This window comes from Antechinus flavipes, chromosome 4 (genome assembly GCF_016432865.1).
Source record: "Antechinus flavipes isolate AdamAnt ecotype Samford, QLD, Australia chromosome 4, AdamAnt_v2, whole genome shotgun sequence".
In the NCBI taxonomy this organism is placed as follows: domain Eukaryota; kingdom Metazoa; phylum Chordata; class Mammalia; order Dasyuromorphia; family Dasyuridae; genus Antechinus; species Antechinus flavipes.
The window spans coordinates 462,870,842-462,892,599 of NC_067401.1; the positions used below are offsets into that span (position 1 = coordinate 462,870,842).

The 21,758-nt window shown below is 44.5% G+C and overlaps 1 protein-coding gene across 1 annotated transcript in view; it reads right to left on the reverse strand.

The window, feature by feature from the left end:
- ROR1 (receptor tyrosine kinase like orphan receptor 1) overlaps positions 1-21,758 on the reverse strand; it is a 308,416-nt gene that overhangs the window by 85,312 nt on the left and 201,346 nt on the right. Inside the window, exons 3-4 of the mRNA XM_051999512.1 lie at positions 12,196-12,483; positions 10,722-10,752 (exon numbers count right to left, since the gene is read on the reverse strand). Coding sequence (XP_051855472.1) covers positions 10,722-10,752; positions 12,196-12,483 — 319 coding nt within the window. The remainder of the gene's footprint in view (positions 1-10,721; positions 10,753-12,195; positions 12,484-21,758) is intronic.

The following is a 21,758-nucleotide window of genomic DNA, read 5'->3' on the forward strand; positions in this document are numbered from 1 at the left end:
CACTACCATATTTTGGTTCTCCACAAAGAAACAGAGCTGGTTTCGTGCACGCCGGGCCGCTCCAAGGCTTGGGCACTGCCCAGCTCCTGTCGAAACATCTATTTTTAGCTGAAACTGGAAAACTGACACCAGAAAAGCCTGATTTTGAGAGGGGAATAAAGCATAAGCTCTGGAGTTGCTTAGAATAGAATGAGCCCTCCAGATAGGAACAATGGCAGGAGGAAGAGAAGAAAGGGAGGGAGAGATTCAATCCAAAGGAGAGAATTTGCCTCAATCCTCCCCCAATTCCATCTGCCATCTCCCTCGTTGCCTGCTTACTCATTGATATTTCAGCTTTCCTTATTAGAATCTGCCATGTCAGGAGCCTAGGACTCTAAATGCTGATCATCCAGAAAAGGACTATGGGGTGGGGATTCAACGATCACACTCTTTGGTCAAGAGGTAGCGAGGGAGCACAATGGGAAGAGCCCTGGACCTCAACTCTGGCAGTCTTGACTTCAGATTCGGATGCAGATGCTTCCCGGGGCAGGATCAGATGATCCCTAGAGTTCTTCTTAACTGTCCTTCCCGGTTCTAACTTGATCCTGTGAACCCTAGGCAGCGGGACAATGCAGAGGCTAGGTGGGTCTAGACAGAGGAAGGCCCTGAGCTGTGTGAAGCTGGACAAATCTCTTCACTTCTCTTTTTGTAAAATAGGCGTAAGAATACTATCTCCTTCACAAGGTTGTTCGGAGGATCAAGTGAGGCAACACATAGGAGGTACTTTTCGCACCTTAAAAAACTATATAAAAACACTATATAAATGTCAGCTACAGTGTCTGGCACATAAAATTGGTGCTATTATTATTATTATTATTATTATTATTATCTGTGAAATAAGGTCATTGGATTCAGGGATCTCTAAGAACCTTCCAATGCTCAATGTAGCATTAATGCTGCCTGACGTTTACTGTGAATGTGGTCTTGGACAATTTACTTAGCTAGTCTGCCTCAGTTTCCTCATATGCAAAATTAGGGGGTCGGAGCAGATGGCCTCGGAGGTCCCCGCCAGCTTGGTCTAAATGCCTCCTCTGTGCCAGGCCCTCTGTCTGACCCTGGAGATACAAAGACAAAACAACTGTACTGGGAGAGGGCAGGGGAAGGGGAGGAGGGACTGTAGAGCACATACCCCGGCCGGGCTGAATGATCTCCAAAGTCCCTTTGCCACAGTAAGAGTTTGGGATTCTGGAAGTCATCCAGACAGCGAGACTGCAGAGGCAGCTTGATTTTTCGGGGAGCCGGCCCAAGCCCTCCGAGTCACATGCTCTGGCAACGTGCTGAAGGGCCCTCGTGGACAACAAGACCTAGGCTTTCGCCAGACAAAGGAAAGCAATATGGGAAGCGGGTGGTGTTAGCCCCAGAGGGAGCCCCCAGCCCCGGCGCTACAGCGGGAAGTACGTGCCCCTCTCTCTGAACTAGAACACGCAGTGAACAATGGAGAAAGGGCCCATTGACGGCGGAGGGAGGACATCCCCGCGGATGCACGGGCTCTGGTGCGGAGACAGTGGGAGGGCAGGCCGGTGACCCTGCTTCCCCAGCCCTCCTCGCTTCTGGGACATTTATCCAAACCCTGCTGGGTTGCACGGTTCTTCTCTTGAAGAGAAGGTTGGCCAAGAGGAAAGAGACACAGTAAGGGCGTGAGGATAACCAGACGTGACCGGGGCCGACCCAAGGGCAATAAAATAGCTTCCAAGTGTTTGGAAAGCACTTTTCTCACATCTATCCCATGAGGACAAACAAGTCGACTGAACCACCATTTTCATATCATCAATCAAGACCAGGGCTTCTTAACCTGGGGTCTGTCCATTTTATTTCTTCTTAATTCTGATAACTGTATTTGGATAGAATTAGCTGTTTTTATAATCCTATGGATTTTAGTTGGAATAGTTTTAAATTAAAGTTTAATTTATTTAAATAGTTATTTAATTATTTTATTTATTTAAAAATATTATTCTGAGAAGAGGTTTATGAAAGAAAAAAGTCCCAGGAGCCCTGTTCTAAAAAGCCCTTTGGAAGCCTGCAAGACACAGAATTACAGAATTTGAGAAGTGGAAGAGAGCTCACATCTCTTTCAACCAGTTCTTTTACAGAGTTAGAAACTGAGTCCCAGTGAGGTCATGTGACTTTCTTCAAAGTCACCCAGAAATCATAAATTACTAGCGTTAGTGCTAGAAGAGACCTTAACCAGCCATCAAGTCAAACCCTCTCCTATCAAAGATAACAATCATAATTGGTCTTTAGATAATGCTCGGCAATTTGAAAAAAAAAAAAAATGAAGAAAAATATCAGGGTTAGGGCCAAGCCGTGATTCAGGAAAGCACTTAGCAGGTTGCAGGTTTTAAAGCGTGTGTGTGTGTGTGTGTGTGTGTGTGTGTGTGTGTGTGTGTATGTGTGTGTGTGTGTGATTTCAAAGAACCAAAGCACAGACTCCATCCCCAAAACATGCTCTAACAGAGGAATAATGATTAATGAAGGCATTGAAGTGTTAGTGAACCATGAGTCTCATGAAAATTCTGCTGCAAAATCACAGTAGCCAGGGACAGAACCGGACTCCCATAAGCCCCAGGGCTTTCTCTCCTCCTCATCACACAGGTATGGCTAACTGAATTCCATTCAAGGTCCTCAAAGATCCGGCCCCAACGTGCCTCTCCATTCATGGGTTGTGGTCTTCCTAAACTGACAGACGGTACCATGGAGATCTGAGTTCAAATCAGCCTCAGACATTTACTAGCTTTGTGACCCCGGACAAACTTCTGCCTCAATTGCTTCAACTATGAAATGGGGGTATTAATAGCACAATGGATGACTGTCAAGATGACAATCCTGAAAAAGTGTCAGGAGTAAGCTCAGTTCCCCTCAAAATGTTATTTTTAGGTTATATTGGATGAAAAAGAGAGGATGGGACCTTTGCTCGGAGTGCACGGGAAGATGGGAGCTGACAGTGGAGAAAAGGAAATGCTGCTCAGTAATGGAAAGGACCTCAGACCATCAAGTCCAAGTTCTGTTTGCACAAGGTCTCTTCTGCAAAGACCCCAGCAAAGGGTTATCCAGGATTATTATTTTTTTTTTATCCAAAATCCTATTTGGACAATTTCCACCCAGTGTTCTGTGGCCCAACAGAACCAGGCAAGTCTTTCTCCAGAGTGACAAAAGACCCTAATATATCCCCCCTCCTTTGTCAATTTTTCTCTTCTCCTTAGTTTTTCAAGAAATCCTCATATGGCAGAAATTTGGGACCCCTTACCATACACTCTACTTTGGAAGTTCCTCCGATTATCATCTCTATCTTCTCCTTCTCTCAGCAGTCTCTCCCCTTTCCTCCTTCCTTCTTTCTCTTTCTTCTTTCCCTTTTCTTCTCGTTCAGTCTCCTCTTCCTGTCATTCTCTGTCTCTCTTTTATTCCCTCCTTCTCTCTCTCTCTGCATCTGTCCCTTCCTCTTTTCCCTCCTCCTTCTCTCCGTCTCTCTCTGCATCTGTCTCTCTCCCTCTCTTCTTCCTTCCTATCTCTTTCTATTATTATGTGTGCCATACACACAAAATAAACACTGTAAATATCCCCTGAAATTCTCCTTGAAAGCTTTCAACTCCCCATCTATAACATGAGATTTGTTGAGTGTGAGAGGTGCAGGGACGGGAGAGTTTGGCTCTATCAGTCTCACGATTGTGGAGCCCAGCCCCAAGTGGGATTGGGAAATCCTCCTTATCTTATCTTTGCCCATTCCCTCCATGCTCCTCCTCCTCTCCACAGCTGCCGGTTCTAAGGCTCAGTGTGAGGGGGCTGAGAATGGGCTGCTGCTCCCATTAACTAACAGAGCCCCGGCTGGAATCCCGTCTCCCCAGCTCCGTCCCTGGAGCACCAAGTGTTGAAAGTCCTTCTTGAGTTTATCATGAATTGCAGAGGGGAAAAAAGCCTTCCTTCGGAGAGCTACCCCCACTACACTTCTTCACTTTCACTGGAACTGGGACATAGATAAGAAGGGCGGGGGGAGTCACAAGGGCAGCCACTCTAGCTTTCAATAGAGCAAAGAGTATCAGAGGAGGAGAAGGATGGGTTGCTGGTTCAGATCAAGAGAAACGTGGCTGCCTAATGGTTAGGGCAGAAAAATCTAGGTCTCTGTCTCACTATTGTACCACATCATCAGTAGGTTAGCAAGAATAATTAGTGCAAGTGGAAGATAGCAGGAGGCCACTTCTCCCGCTGTGGCCATTCTCCTCCCCCAGGCCCATAATGGCCCCTACTTCCCCTATTCTGCAGCTATGTGCCCCATGAAGCCTTTGAATATCCAGATTCCATCTGTCAACTGAATTCATTCAGTCACTGAACATTGATTAAGCCCCTACTATGTGCAAAGCCCTGTGTTAAACATTGGGATTAAGTCTGGAAGTTGATTTTAAGGTCTCTTTTTTCACAACATGCTGATAAATGTTTGGGAACCTCAAGGAGTCCTCGATGCATTTTCTTTCCCTCCAAACCTTCCCCTATTTGTAACTTCTTTCTACCTGTCAAATCCTCCCAGGTTCCTTTGCACCCGTCATTTCCCCTCAGTTCATCACTTCCCCTCATCCCATAGTTCTTTCTGACTCCACTCCCACAACCTATCTCACCTCCCTGCCAGACCCTCTACTCACATCACAACAAACTCCTATTTCTCACCTGGACTGTGGTAAGAGCTTCTGAGCTGGTCTCCTGTCCCCCCCAAATCTCTCCCCACTCCGATCCATGCTCTACCCAGCTAGCACCATGACATCCCTAAGGGGCAGGTCTAGGCAACTACCCTTGCTCTGAAGCTCTGGTGGCTCCCTAGTACCTCCAGACCAGGCAGCTCTATTGGGTGTTTAAGGCATTTCAGTCTTTGGCTCCAGTCTCTCTTTCAAGGTGAATCTGTCTTTATCCCTCTTGACCTTTTTTTTTGAATAAATTTCTTACTGCCCTTGGATATGTCATTCTCTCCTCCATCTCAGGCTTTTGCACAGACTCAATTGTTTTCCCTTTTCTCCTCCCTCTCTTCTTCCCAAGCTTCCTTCAAAACTCAGATGGGTCTCAAGGGAGGCAGCAAGATGGCCCCATGAACAGAACATCAGACCTGGACGCAGGAAGACTGACTTCAGATCCCTCCTCAGATGCTTAGCTGTGTGACCCGGGACATGTCATTTAACACCTGTTTTCAGCTCAGGGGGTTATAATAGCACCTACTTCCCAGGTTGTTATGAGAATCAAATGAAATAATATTTATAATAGCACAGTGCCCGGTACATAGTAGGTACCTATAAATGCTTAGTCTTTCCCCCTCAATTACTTTTTCCCCAGGGAAAGTATCAACTTCTTTTGGATCTCTCCAGCTACTGGTACCCCTTCTCACAAACTACTATATATGTGTATATATCTGTAAACATGTATGTAGGCATATAGACAATGAATATGTATATATATATACATATATATGTATGTATATATGTATATATATACACACACACACTTGTATGTATCTATATTCATACACATGTATTATATATACAGTTATGTTAAATGTAACCATTTAATATCTATATACACATGTGCATATATATCTTTATACATATGTAACATTTAATATCTACATACACGTGCATATACTTATTCATTTATTTTGAATTTACATTTACTCATTCACTCATTCTTTTTTGTTCATTTATCTGTTTATGCATGTGTCTTTAAGTAGATATTGGATGATCTCTTATTGGATAAAATTGAGGTATGGATTAAAGGTCCCTTTAAATTCTGTGATTCAGTAATTGTCACTAGAAAATCTGTTATATCTCCTCATAAATTATTGAGAGCCTTCAAGATCCAATTTAAATAATCTTTTCCCCACAAAATCTACCTAGATTTTCCCAATGAGATATCATTGTCTTATGACAAGTATCCCTTTAGAAAATTATTATATAGTCTATTTTATGTTATTCTGATCAGTTGATGCCAATTAAATCGACACTGGGTATCTCTTGGGCTCTTAGCACTATGTTAGGAACTGGGGGGCATACTAGGTTTGGATCAGACAAGGTTCTGCTCATATGAAAATAGAATCTTCCTCTTACTGTACTGTCAAGTCCAAGAGAACAAAAAACACATCTTACTCCTCTTTATTCCATCTAGAAATTTATTTAGTTAGTTGTCTAATTATTCATTCATTCATTCGTTTGTTTGTTTGTTTATTCCTACCTAGGAGGAGCATAATAATGAAGGAAGCCTTGTCCCAGATAATTAGGCTATAAATCAATAGCTCACCATCATATTGCCAAAAATGGACACTTTGGTTTTGGCCAGATCCATGTTTCACTGGGTAAGTCCTGGTGAGGAAATTCCCTTTCCCAGTAACTGCTTTTCAATGTTCAGTTTTAAGCAGCTTCTGGAGGACTGAGAATAAGTGACTCACCAGGCTCATTAAGTCATCATGTATTAGAGGGAGGACTCAGTCCAGGTCTTGCTGACTCCGAGATCAGCTGCCTTTCCACTGTCCCCATACTTTCACTCATCAGAGATGATGAAAATGTGGAAACAGTCAACATTGGAGGGAGGGCAGGAGGAAATACACAATAATATAGCATTGGTGGAACTGTGAATGGGTGTAATCAAAAAACAATTTGGAATCAAGAAAAACCAATACACTGTGCAAATCCCCTTGACCTGGAGATCCCCACTGTTGGCCAAATATCCCAAGAAGTTCAATGACAGAGACAAAAGTCCCCAATATGCCAAAATATTCATCGTGTCACCTTTTTGTGAGAGCAAAAAAACTCATGTTTACCAGGTACTTATTGCAAATATCTCTGTAGAGGGTTTCTTCCTGAGCCACCGAGGGTGGGAGGCTTTCCATTTTGTCTCTGTCTCCAGCACCTAACCCGGTGGGCGCTCCATAATGAGCGATTAATCAATGCTTATGGCCAATAGTGGCTAATATTTACATAGGACTTTTAAGGTTTTCAATGTGCTTACACATATTACCTTATTGGCTATAACTACCCTGGGAGGTAGGTACTGTTGCTATCTCTATTTGACAGTGAAGAAACTGAGGTGGGGAGAAGGCAAATGATTTGTTCAGGGTGACACAGCTGGGACGCTTCCGAGGATGGATTTGAACTCAGGGTTTTCCGATGACAGACCCTGATCTATCCTTGTTGTGTCTCACTCTTCAAGATCCCCACTTCAAGTTTTCTTGACAAGGGTACTGTAACATTTGCCATTCTCCAGCTCATTTTACAAATGAGAAATCAAGGCAAACAGGATTAAGTGACTTGCTCAGGGACCCACAGCCAGTAAGTGTCCGAGGCTAGATTCGAACTCGGGGACCCCTGGTGCTCTAGGCCCTATGGCACTTCCTGGCTGCCGCCCGCTCGCTTGTGCCTTATCGATTGACTCCCGCATGGAGAGAAAGGCAGCAGAAGTCAGTTAATCTGTTAACGAGGACTTCCCGGATAAAAAGACTCTTTCTGGCACAAACATGGCGTGCCATGGAGGGAGTCACCACGGCTTGGCCTAAGGCCAAGTCTGGGAGCTTATGGATTTATACACTTAACCACAGAAATCCAAGCTGGGATCCAAATTATCGGGAGCAATTGAAGCAAGGATTAACAGGAACACATATTGTACCTGGGTGGGAAGGCATTTTAAACATGAATAATTTTGCAGAAAAGTTTTAATCTTTAAAACTTCAAAAGGATTTCACTTATCAACCAATTCTGAGCGCCGTTCACAAAAGGCAATTAGCTTTAAGGAGCAGGAGGCGGGGATCAAACTTCTGACCCGCCTTTGGACCAATCAGCATTTGCTCCCCATGAAGAGAGAAATGCAATTAGTAGGGGGACTATAAAGCCCCTTCCACTGCTACAATTAACTGGCTGATGAAGTATCAGAAAGGCCTGGCCCAGGGCCAATGTTTATTTTTTACTCCTTGCATGTTTTATTAATGGAATTCCACTGGGCCTCTGGGAACATACAGAATGGTATTAAAATACCCCATGGCAGAATCGAATGGTCATCAGGAAATGGAATCGGTGCTCCATGGTCGGAATCGGTGCTCCATGGTCGGAATCGGTGCTCCATGGCCCGGTTCGGGCCGGGTGGGTCCAGGCTCACCCTGGCCATCTCGACCAGAAGGCCGCGTCCCCAGCAGGCCCGTCTATTTGGAATGAAATGGGTTTTGGCAGTTTCCAGTGAATTCTGTTCAGGATCTTAGCAAAGGACTAGAGAGTCAGGACAAAGTAAGTTGGAATCCCTCCTGATGAGGCCCCCGATGCACAGAAGGGCTGCACTTGAGTTTAGTAAATGACATTTCCAGTAAGTAGAAACCATAAAGATGAGTTTAACATGTTACTCTCAGAGGTAAATCCAAATGACATTGGAAACCAGGAAAAGAAATGCGAAAGTAGGAGTTCTTAAAATTTGTGATCTAAGAGCCCTCGATACTCATTTTAAAAATAGTAATTTATTTTGTCCCCAATTACATTTAAAGACAACTTTTAACATTCATCTAAAAATGTTTTGAGTTCCCACTCCTCTATCCTCTTAACAATTATGGAGAATCTTCCCAAAGAGCTTTTATTTATTTGGGTTATATCAATCGATATTTACTATATTTAAATATTTAAAATTAAAATGTATTATTATGAATATAGTTTTGACCTTGTGGATGCCCTAAAAGGGTCTTGGGAATACTGGTTTAAAGGAAAACAGTTATCCCTTCCTCATCATGATTGGAAGCCACAGATAATAAATGAAGGTCAGCATGACACAGAAAAAGCTCGGAAACTCAGAAATGCATAAACTATATATAGAGAATCGTATAATAACATTTTATCTTTTAATCTCATACACTCACACACACACACACACACACACACACACACACAGAGTTTCTTTTTTAAGGTTAAAATAAGGGCTAAGTTTGTGAAAAGAGCACAAAAGCCCTCAGATAACACAGAAAGTCTAGACATTTCGAGATATTACACTGACCTATGTATAGCCTCTGACCAAATACTTAACCCAGATTTTACATCAAGGGACTATAACACCCCATTAAAAAAAAAAAAAAAAAAAAAAGATTCAGACTTCCTCTTCAGTACCAACAGAGGACCAAAAAAATTTTTACACAGATTTTCCGGGTCATGGGGGTGCTAAACCCCTAACCCCCACTATGGGGAAGGGATAACTGTAAAGCCCAGTAGATTCTTTAATGTCAGACCCTTATTTATCTCCAAGTGAGATTCTGATTACCAGGTTCTTGTCATTATTCTGGGTTCTAGTCCAGTACCTACTGCCTTAGTAAGACATCGGTACTAAAGGGCCCATCCTTGAGTGGAACAGGAAGCCAGCATTTCTGCGGCAAGACTCAATCTTGAATATAACGAATATACCGAAAGACAACCAGAAAATACCCTGATCAGGAGCACTTTGGAGTCCTCCTCGCTGCCCCATCAGAAGCAAAGAGATGGATCCACTGTGGAAGAGCCCTGCCCATCCTGACATGCCCATACTTTCCAAGAAGCCCCGTCTCCTATCTCAAAGCATGAGTCCCAACAGCGTTGGTTATTCATTGACCTTGCTTTTTCCCATTTTGCTTTGGAGTTCCTTGCAGACTCGCTCTGGGCACGAGCTAGGTAATGCAAGTCAGAGCCCCCCTTCCAAGAGAAAATACGCACTGCTCAGCCCTATCGTTCCTCTGTGTCCTGAGGGTGCCTTTTACTTTCTAGACCAGTAATCCTGGTCTCCAGAATTCCTCATCTCTCCTGTTCCCAGGACAGCCTCTCCCTTGGCTTGTGGTCTCTTTGTCACTGAGCAGAGACAGAGAGCAGCAACAGCCACCTGCTGCAGAGGGAGGTTCAAAGCCCCCCCTGTGCCCACAGAGTAGGAGGCACTGCCAGGGAAGTGACCTTCCGGGGTTCTCAGATACAAGGCCGTGATCAAACCAGAGTAAATGAAAGACAAGCCTGAACAATGAGAACTGAGAGTCAGCAGCCCTGCCGGCGACTCTCCACAAGCTGGCCAGAGAAAACAATGAACTGACTGAGAGGGAAACCAGGAATCCCCTCAATGCCTTTCCCCGTTCAGATGGGACCTTCCTGGAAGGCTTTCTGCCCCTCAGCCCCCATCCTCCTCTTCCTCTTCTTCCTCCTTGTCCCAGCTAGCATTTAAATAGTGAGATAAGGTGTATAAAGCACTTTACACATCTCATTTGACCCCGCTAAGAATCATTTTGCCGAGAGAACCCATCACAAAAGGGATGATGAAAACAAATGGAAATGCTGCCCTAAGACCTTCACGGCCACAGAGCGTAATGACACTGATATCCTTACAGACTAGCTCTCATACAATAGAGGGGCTGCTATTAGCTCAGTGTGGGGACTTCCAGGTCTTCAGGGAGGTCCCAGCCCCTCCTTCAGGCTCCCTGATGATCTCTCCTCAAAAAACAGCTTTTCCAACTGGAATTGCCATCCCCCAGAGGAACAGACATCTATTGACAATGGTGGCTCCCATCAAGGCAGACGGCGGATACAGAAGAACGAAACACATCTGGCTGAGGCGCGAGCCCCCAGATCTAGAAGGAAGGCACACTCGCCTTTGTCCTTGAACCCTACACATTCAGCCCTAAAACGGAATGACACACGCACTTAAGAAGGCAATTGAAGGGGAAATAAAAAAGTACTTACGATGATCCAGGGCTTGCCGTGGGTGGGGGACCTAGAAAAAAAGGAAAAGAAACATTTTAGCTTGAGTTAGCCAAGGAGAAGCATGGTCAATCCATTAAGGATCAAAGGCAGTCATTGCCCTTGAGTTCCATTCATTGTCCCAAGATTTATGGCAACTTCCATTTTATGATCCAAAGCTCCAGGAGGTGAGAATGCCGAGTCCCCGGCTACAGTTCAGATCTGATGAATGGCACCGGAAATGTCAACACGGGAGCCATTAAAGTGAGAATCAGTCCAACAGGCAGAGGTGGGTCCTTTAGGAGTACTTGAGACCCTGGACACCCTATTCCAGTCAAATCCTGATGATCCAGTAAAGTCAATCTATAAAATATCATGATTATTGATCAAAATCCCAGGTTAAATTTTAACTATGTGTTGGGGGAGGGGTGCTCCAATTATTATTCTTTATGATAATAATAATAGCTCACATTTCTAGAATATTTTAAGATGGGGCAGATATGTGCTACCATTCTCAGAAAAAAAAAATATCACGATTGCCTAATGACTCCAATCAATGTCCCTATGCCGTCCTTGAGCAGAATGCCCATCTTTGGCCATTCTTCTCATAGTTGTTATTTTTCCCTATTCAAATGTAAGGGTTTTGAGGTCAGAGGTTGTGATCCTTTTTGGATCTGTATCCTCAGAGCTTAGGACAGCGCCTGGCACATATTAAGCATTTAAAGGCAACGCAAAGATCCAAAACAATTTGAAAGAAACTAGGATGAAAAATGCTCTCCATCCCCAGAGAAGGAACTGATGGAATCTGAATGTAGATCAAAACATACTGATTTGTTTTGTTTTGTTTTTCTTTATTTTTCTTTCACAACATGACTAATATGGAAATTGTTGTTTATCCTTCATTCTCAAAGAGAAATATGACTTCAGGGAGATGATGTAAGTGATGTGCAAGTGAATTGGATTGAAGTGAGGGAGGGCTGTGCAAGATCCCCTGCCTCACTTTCCCCTCAGAGTCATCTGAGTCCAGTGGCCAGACATAGAGCAAGCATGGCCCTGGATGCAATGCAAGACAATTAGACCAACTCAGTGAGGAAGGCTAGGGAGCAATTGAAGCAAAAAAATCTCCTCTCTCACCTTGTTCAAAACAAATCTAAATAAATTTAGGAGGAAAAGACCCTCAGGGTTTATGGCCCAAACAGAACTATTCCCTCTTTATATTCAATCTGAGTCAATTGAGACTCAAACAATGACCAAATGGCTCTTGGTCTAGGACTTATCGATGGCCACTGAGAATGAAGATTGGTTCTGGTCCTTAAGAAAGAAATCTAGTCAGTAAGTCCCAAGAGATCTCGGGAGGATTCAGAAGTGCCAAAGAAAGGGGGAAAAGAAAGGGTATCTGTGATCAGTACGTAATAAATTCCTATTGATTAACTGCAGTTGGATATTAAAAAACCAGATGCAAAAGATGGCATCTTACCAAACTTGACAAAGAGCACTCCAGTGGTGGACACAACTTTTTTGCCATTGTTCGCAACACATTGGAAGTAGCCAGTGTCTGTAGTATCCAGGTTCCGTATCCGCAACCGAGAACCATAGTTGGTGGCTCGAAAGGAAATCCTGCGGGGCTCTTGGACCACGGGTGCATCATTTTTAAACCAGCGGATGGTGGGGGGAGGGTTTCCAGAGACTTTGCAATACAGGTCAGCCGTCTGGCCCAGAGATGTGGTGATGTTGTTCATGGGCTCATCCAGTGTCAAGAAGGAATCTGTAAAGATAATATGGAGAGACAAAAGAAAACGGAAAGAAGGGCACATTAGTGAGTATCTTGGGAAACAAGAGGACCTAAAGCCCAAGCCCATCTGTGAAGAAATTCTTCCAACATTTTCAGTGGGCACTGGGGAGTAATAATTCTACAAGAATGGCACTGCTCTGCTCAAGAAGCTTAAGTATACTTCCTGAAAATTACAATTACAAATTTAAAAAAGAATCAATGCAATATTGCAAGAAATTATTAATGAAAATTGCCCTGAAGTTCCAGAACAAGAAGGTAAGGTAGAAATTGTAAAAATCCATCATTCACCACCAGAAGGAAAACTTAGAGGAATAGCATAGTCAATTTTCAAAGCTTACGAAGATATAGTGAGCAACAAGGAAAAAAATCAATTTAAATAAATTTAACAATAATTAATTAATTTAATCAATAATACTAAATAAACATAGGGACTCTCTTCCCGTTCCTTCCTTCCTCCCTCTGTTCCTTCCTGGATTCTTGGCATTTAATCTCTCAGTACACCAGTCTCAGAGCTATATGGCTCAACCTCTCTGAGTCCCTTCAGTTCCTGTGCCTTCCATAAGCCAAGATGGCACCAAGAATGGAAGGGCAGTTGTGGAGTTGGACAAACCTGGGCTTGGTTCCTACCTCTCCCAAATAGCCATGTGACTTTGGGCTAGTAGCTGAACTTCTCGATGTACCTGGAAACTCTCTAAGACCCAGAGTTCTGGATACACCCGTCATCTGTAATGATCTTAGCAACCACTAGGAAACATTTCATGACAAAGTAAAGACACAACATCAAGGACTTCTCATCATGAGCCCAAATTCAGGGAGTGTCTCAATCAAGCCATCAGCTAATAATAAGCATCCGCTTTGTTCCAGGGGTACACAGATAATGGTGAGAAGATCCTTAGATTCATAGACTTAGAGATGAAGTGAATCTTAGAGGTCATCCCATCCAGCCCCTCATTTTGCATGGAAGCGATAGGAATAAGAATCTGGAAAAAAGCATCAGAAACAGAATTTGAACCCAGAGCCTCTCCCTGCAAAGACACAGCTCCTTTTTTTTTTTTTTAATAGCTTTTTATTTATAAGATATATGCATGGGTAATTTTTCAGCACTGACCCTTGCAAAACCTTTTGTTCCAATTTTTCCCCTCTTTTCCCTTTACCCCCTCCCCAAGATGGCAGGTAGACCAATACATGTTAAATATGTTAAATACAATATATGTATACATGTCCATACAGTTATTTTACAGTTCTTTATCTCATGTCAAGGTGGCTTCTCTAAGCTAAAGTAGCTTAAGGGCTGGGAGCTACGGATTGGATTCAGAGACCCACGCACGTGCCATTTTCCCTGGCTCTCTGATCCTTCGCTGGGTGTTCTGGCAGGTGGGATGTGGTCAGCAGTGTTTGTGGCTTACCTCCTCTGGGACTGTCCCTGTCTCCCCTAAGCCTGCGCCAAGGTGGAGTACACTCTAAGCCCTATTGTTTTACGAGTCCCTGACCTTGGAGATGACCCAGCATTTTATAGATGAGGAAAGTCCAATTTCAGGGTTCAAAGGCTTGGTGGAGGGTAACTGTGATGACTTCAGGAGACTATAAAATGCCTGTGTAAACCCACGATCATGTGAGGGTCACAAAGGCACTGCAGAATAAGTGCAGGAAGTAGCTGCTGGGAGGCACCGGGTTTATAGGGGAAAAAAATGAAATTTAAATCCAATCTTTGTGCTTCTTGGAAAAGGCAAGATCCAAGGGGGAGGGGGAAAGTGTCCTGCTAGAGGGAGGGGGATTTGGTTTGGACTTTTCATCAGAAAAGGAAAAATGGTCTCATTTATTTTCAACCCGTGGCTACTCCTTTGGTGTGGATGACAAGCCCTTGACCAGACTCTGGGTGGGTGGAGCTGGGCAGAGTCCATTGCACAAGGGATTCCCCTTTGTTTTAAAATACAAATTACAGGGTCAAGGAGGTTTGGAGATAAACCCCACAAGAATCCACTCTGATATCCTTGAGGGCAGCTCTAGGGACAGGGAGCTCATTCCATGGTCAGAAAAACAAATTGTTGGGAAATGTTTTCTTACGTGGATTCAAAGAATGCTTGAAAGAAATGGGATCTCATTTGATCGATTGGATGCTTTTGTTATTGCCATGTAACAGGTGAGGAAACTGAGGTACGGGACTTGTCTGAGGTAGTAATAATAATAATTATAGGTAATATTTACATTAACTGTCTTGCTTTAGATTTCATTACAAAATGATCCTCAATTAGGATCTAAACAAACTGTGGCACATGAAGGCAGTGTCACATTAACACGTTCTACGTACCAGGCTCCGTGCTAAGTACTTGGCAATTATTATCTCATTTCATTTTCCCAAATTTGAGAGCAGGTGCTCATTTTACAAACGAAGAAACTGAGGCAGATAGAGATGAAGTGACTTCTCCAGTATCAAACAGCTTTAAACTCAGGTCTTCCCCAACTTGAGGATCACCACTCTATCCCCTGTGCTCTTTAACACTTTAACACTCTTTATCCCCAGTGACTCTGTGACATCCTCTTGATTTGACCCTCTGGGATTAAGTGGAGAAAGTCCATTTCCTTCTTCCTATTTTCTTAGGGATTTCATGACCTTAGGCAATTGTCGGACCTTTCCCAGTCTTGGTCTCCTTATCTGTAAGATAAACTCCAGCTTTGTATCTGTAAGATCCAGCTTTGGTGACCTCTGAGGGCCCCCCTCGATCCCTGTCTCTGAGCCTACAGCCCTATTTCTTTTCCTTCTTCATGGAGCTCTTGAATCCAGAGCTAGAAGGCAATTCAGAAGCCATGCAGATCAACTCCTTGATTTTACAAATAAGTAAACTGAGGCTCAGCACCTCATCTTTTTTTCTTCCATATATCAGGCTCAGTATCTTCTAAGCAATTAATCAAAGATAGCGAAATGCCCAGAGCTTCATCAAATTGGTTCTTGTGCTTCGTTCTTGAAGAGGAACAAAGAGACATCTCTATGTTAGAGTCCAGTCACAGTGTCCGACTGTGGCTGATCAGACCAATAGGAGCCCGGAGTGCTCTGCCACAGGCCGGACACAAGCAGGGGATGTTTGTTCATCTCACATTTCTTTTGAGCTAATTCCGTTCTCCTTTGCTCACGGAGCTCAGCCCCTTCTCCGAGGAGGGCACTCCGTGCCGGGAGGTCCTGGCCCAGTGCCTCCCGAGTCATACGACCGATTGTAAAGTTCTTAGGGGAGACCTTGAGAGTGTCCTCCCATTGCTTTTTCTGACCGCCTTGGGAGCGCTCGCCCTGTGGGAGTTTTCCATAAAAGAGCCTTTTTGGCAAGCGCACATTCAGCATTCGAACAACGTGGCGGGCCCAAGGGAATCACGCTCTCTGCAGTAGAGTCAGAAGCTCGCAGATTAGGGTGAGAAAGGACCTCAGGGTCTGGTGTCTTAACCTGCCAGAGGATCTCAGAATCTGCCTAAGACAATTCAGGTGGAAGCAGTTCAGTGTCCCGGTCCGGGGCTGGTTTCATGGGCATAGAAAAATGAGGTCAGCACACGGCTTTGGAAACAGATAGAGAGCCGACTTATTCATGAAACCAGTTCCCCTAGACATGGGAGCCCAGCCTAGCAGATACAGAGGTGGTCTTGGATGCAGGAAAACCTGGGTTCAAGTCTCCCCTCTCTGGCACACACTGACTGGAGTATTCCCTTAATCTCTCAGAGCTGTACTCTCAGACAACAAGCAGCAGTCAAATCTGAATTATTGCAGGGAGTTTCCTGACTGAGAGTCCCTAAACCAATGCAGTCACAGGGCTGGTTCAAGCAGCGTGCCATGTGAAGCATTTCTGGTGACCGAAATACTGCTGATTGCATACTCCATCCCATCACCCATGAGCCCTCAGAGTCTATGCTTGCCACTCAAAACAACCCAATCTGGCTCATTCTTCCTCCCTCCTTCCTTCCTTCCCTTCTCTTTCTTTCTTTCCCTTTATTTTCTTTCTTCCTTTATTTATTTTCTTCTTTCCTCCCCCTCTCTTCTTTCTTTCTTTCTTTCCCTCCTTCCACCTTCCTTCCTTCCCTCCTTCTTCCCTTTCTCCCTCCTTCCTTCTTTCCTTCCTTCTTCTCTTCTTTCCTTCCTTCCTTTCTCTACCATTTCTATCCCCACTCCCTCATTCATTCAGGCCACTAATGGCCTAACACTGCTGATATTGTTAACATTGGAAGCCGAGGGAGTTCGTTGTGATGGCAGATAACATGAAGACCTAGAAGTCAGCAAGACTGGGGCTCCAATCCAGCCTCAGACCACCCCTTACCCAAGCCACTTAACTGCTCTTCTTAGCATCAGTTTCCCCACCTACAAAATGTTGATAATAAACAGCATCTACCTCCAGCACTGTCACAGTGACCAAATGAATTCTCACGTAAAAGTCTTTTGCAAGTCACAAAGTGCGAAGGACTGTGTGCTGCTCTATTTCTAACTATACAGAGCTTCCCGTCCACTAGGATTCCCGAAGCCCACGGGAAGGCGGCAGCCCCGTTATCTTTTGTCCGGGGTGGATCACATCTGGAATTTCTGCTTCAATCCGGGGCTGTAATTTAGGAGGGGGGATTTGCCTGGCGAATGCCTGAGGAACCATGTGAATTTATGGCCATGTAGCTCAGGAGACATCATGTGGATTACAGTGAATTTTGCTGGCGTTCTCATGTACCAATTCTTCCCGACATTCATGACTTAATTTCCAAAGAGCTCTCCTTTCTGCTCTCCTGGGAGGCGGGGGGAGCCAACGATGATCCCTCTTTTGACAAGCATGGGGAGTGAAATATGAAGGAAGGAAAGGTTAACACCTTCCCTTCTGCCTCCCTCTGCCTGAGCCCGCAGAGCTGGGGAGCCGCCAGCCACAATTAGAACTCGGAGCCTCAGCCTAGGTATCCGAGGAGGCCCCCGCCAAGCCCTTGGCCTCCCAACGTGATGGATCCCGTTGGGAGAGGGGGGCGGCCCCCACCGTGTAATAAAATGCTTAGCTGGGCAGAAATGAGCCCGCCAGATGTACGCAGGTCATCCCAATTGACTCGGAGAGAACATTCTGTTCACACCATCAACCTGAAGTTGATTTTTGCCCCTTCACCGTAAATACTTGGGACTCCCTATCTCAGGAAATAGTTTTATCTTAATAAAGTCAATGCCGAGTGTAATCTAAATCAGCCTGCACATTCTTGAGCCAGGGCCATGAGCTGCGTTCAATAAAAATCAGGCTAATGGCGCGGGACTTCTGCACCGCGCAGGGTGCTCTGACCCACAGGCTCCAGTGCCGCGCCTATGGGAGTGGGCGAAAGCTACCAGACTGCCCGCTCGCCCCCCGGGTCCTCGGCAGACTCCTTCCTAAAGCGAGCAGAGCCCAGCGTCAGGACCCATCTTCGAGGAATCGGGCTCGGCGTCTACACTGGAGGGGCTCTCGGAGGCTGGCCGGGTCCGCCAGGATCCCGATGAGAACTCTCTCCAACGCCGGCATTTCTTCATCAAGAGCATCTCTGAAGTTTCTCCCATCAATGATCTAGAAAAGCCACCCCAACCTACCCATTTCACCTTTGGAGGGATATACGTGGTATAAGCTGGGAAAGGCCGTTCCATTTTGGGTGGATTCCCTGTAATAAACTTGTGGGAGGGTACGGAAAAGAGTCCCACAGGACGGGAGCCATAACTGAACTGGGAGTGGAGAATTCTATTGGGAAAACCAACATGTATCCAGACAAGTCACAGAAAAACCACACAGGCTGGAGACCAGGTCAGAGACTTCATCAGTCAGGATAAGGAACTCCTGGGTGAAGAAAGCCCCTCCACTAAAGCAGGTCAGCACCTCCTTCTGTCATCTTGGAGAGATAAGTGGGACACAGAGAGCCACAGGGTCACAAAGCAGGAGTGGACCTCAGGCTTCCCATGTCCCTTCTGGGCCGGCAGCTTCTCAGCCTGCTAATACGCGGTGAAGACCTCCAAGTGAAATAACCTTTCATCATTTAGTATTTATTAAAGGCTCACTGTACGTCAGACACGCTCTTAGGCAGAGTAGGGCCCTCCCCTCAAGGAGCCTTCACGGTAATAGGGGAGACATGTTCCCAAACAACCACAGAGTAGGTACATACAGAATGGGTAGAAGGAAACCTTAATGGGGAAGGCGGCAGCTGGGGAGACTGGGAAAGGTCACAGAAGGTGGCCTTGGCTTGAGCACTGAGAGATGCAGGGATGCTTAAGAGTCAGAGATGAAAAGAGTGAGCCTTTCCGGCGTCGGGAGTCAGAGCGAAGGCGTGGAGGTGGGAGAGTCATTGTTGTGAGTGAGGAATAGCCAACAGAAAGATGAAACAACCAACACCGTGAAGAACTTTAAAACGTGGCAAGGACGTACTTGAAACCAGGTCTCTCCTCCCAGGCCGTGCTCTTTCCCAAGCTATTCCATATTCAAAATCATATTCTCCAGGCTTAGAACGCCACGTCCAATGCTTTATATCAGCCAAAAAAATGGCCACGATTTGTATTTTTATTATTATTTTTTATGGCTGAGTTATAAAGTCTCAGAGAAATGCTGACAGACCCTTAACGCTAAAGCAAGCAGAGGGGGTGCCCTATAATGAACTTTTAAATGACTGGAGATAGTATCTGGAAAGCCTAGCCTGAAATGCATTTCTGCTCTTGGCCCACCGCCAAAACAAACTGAACACATCATCAGTCATCTCTGGGATTGCAATAGCACGAACAGGAGACGGACGCCATGTCATGTTTAAAAATTACACGTCCTTAAGAGTGAAGACTCTGGCCGATTCTGCACTAGGGGATGGGAAGAGTCATGCTTTGGAACTAGGTTGGGTGATCATGAGGAGGAAGAGAAGAAGGAAGAGGAGGAGGAAGAAGAGAAGAAAGAAAAAGAAAAGAAGAAGACGGAAGAGGAGGAAGAGGAAGAAAAGAAAAAAGAAGGAAGAGGAGGAGGAAGAAAAGAAAAAGAAGCAGAAGAGGAGGAGGAAGAAGAAAAGAAAGAAGAAAAAGAAGAAGAAGGAGAAGGAGAAGGAGAAGGAGAAGGAGAAGGAGAAGGAGAAGGAGAAAAGATAGCATCCTCTGCCTTCAAAGGAAAATACTCTTCTGGGTATTTTCACTCTGTTAAGCAGTTGACTGACCCAATCATCATAAATCCTCCAGGATTTCATGATGTTAAGTGAAACCCTGGGTGGCTTCCAAAATAAAAGCTTCTCATCTTGGCCAAGGAGAGTTTATCTCTCCTGAGACCACACGGTTTGGTGACGTCATCTCCCTTACTGTAAAATCATATCTTGAAACCCCAGATTGGGTTCTGTTCACCTTTCCGGCTAGATCGTCTGGCCAGAATGAGGTAAGGGGTTGGAGAACGAAGAGAATGAAAGATTGACAGAATTTTGTTTTTGTTTTTCCCAGAAAGTAAAGTCTGGTGAATCAGAAAGAGCTGCACGCCCCTTCAATTCCAGGGTGAATTTCGGAAATTTGTATTCTATAAGATTTAATTTTAAAAATAATTGGCAAGAGCTTTTTATTGCAGGCGTTTTAAGGAATCTTAAACTCCATAAAGCGTTAAGAGCTGGAAGGGACCCCAGGACATCGAATAATAGCACAGGGGTTGTTAGAACATAGAACATAAAATGTTAAACCTCGAAAGAATGTTGGAATTTATAATGTGAGAATGGGCCCTTGGAAGATAGAATGTTAGGGATAGAAAAGACCTTGATCCTTAGAATATCAGAACTGGGAAGGATCTTGGAAAATAAATGATTAGTGATAAGAGGGATGTTGTATTAGAATGTTAGAGTTGGGAGGGATCTTAGAACAAACAAAGTTAGAATGTAGAACCTAAAACAAAGTATTAGAAAAGACTTTGGAACTGGAAGGAACTTTAGTACATAGAATCTTAGAACTATAAGGAATTTTATACAGTGTCACTGGGTACTCAATCTTATACGTAGAGGTTCCCAGAGGGCAGTTGACTTTTTTTCCCATCAGGCTTTCTACTGTTGCTCAGAAGCCCCCACCTGTATATTTCCTTTTTATTATCAGCCAGTTACTTCAATTTGCTTTTAGAAAAGGATATTTACTATGGTGGTACAGTAAGTATAATTGGTATAAACCATTCCCCCCAAATTGTAGGCACACTGCTTGCCTAAACAGGCAAGGCCCTTGGGGAGAGAAAAGTTAAGACATGTGTATGTATATGTCTCAAGTTCTAATTCTGGGAGTCTTTTTTTTTTTTTTCCTTTCTAGAGCCCTCATGGAGCTTCCCTGAGTGTAACTCTGGATTAAGCCCTGAATCCTTTCTAGAGTCCATAGCTGGTACTTCCCTGTGCCAAAAAGCATCTCATACCCTCCGGCTATCACCATTCCCAGGGAACTCCTTTCTCTCTCTGTCGGCAAGGATTTCTTTCCCTGTCAAGCACTCCCACTGCAGAAGTCGCTGCTATTCCTTCCAGTCGCTGCTAGGACTTCTGATAGAGCGCTCAAACTCATAAAGTTTCCTGGGGAGCCCAGAGAAAAGACCAAAAGACTCTCTTTCATAAAGTGCCTCCCCGTCAGGGCCTTGGCCTATACTCCTATACTATTAAGCTGCCCGTTGCTAGAATTCCTGATTCCAACCGGCTCTACAAATAGGTCCGGGAGTGTGCCTGATTATTTCAGTCAATCACAAGACATTTCCTGGGCAGTCTAATTTGTCTTTCCCCAGTTGATCAAAGCCCTTAATTCCTCTGAAAGTGATCAGGGATTTGTTTACATCTAGGTTGCACTTTGGATTGATTGATTCAGTTGGGCTCTTGAGGCCTTCTGGGATTACGTTAACTGGGTTGAAAATCCCCACTGCTAACGCTTAGAATACAGAATCTGAAAACCAGTAGGGGCCCGAGAGGGTAGCAATTGCAGTCTTCCCATTTAATGGAGGAGAAAACCAAGACTCCCAGCCCAGTCCTTGGAAATGGACACCCTGACTCCTTCACCCAGAATGCTCCTTGTGGTTGGAGGGTCCAATCACAACCGGGACTCAGATTCCTTAAAAATTAGCAATTGACTCTTCTGGATAAAGAGAAATATTCCAAGTCTTTGGGAGGACAATGTACAAAAACCTACTTCTTGTGCCTTTTTTTTTCAAAATTCAAAGTCAAGCAAGCCAGAATATATAGAGCAAACCTAATGCATGCTGATCGCTGAAATGCTAAACCAGAAATGAGAGTAACAATATCAGTGAAAACAATTAAGAGAGTTTTTAAAA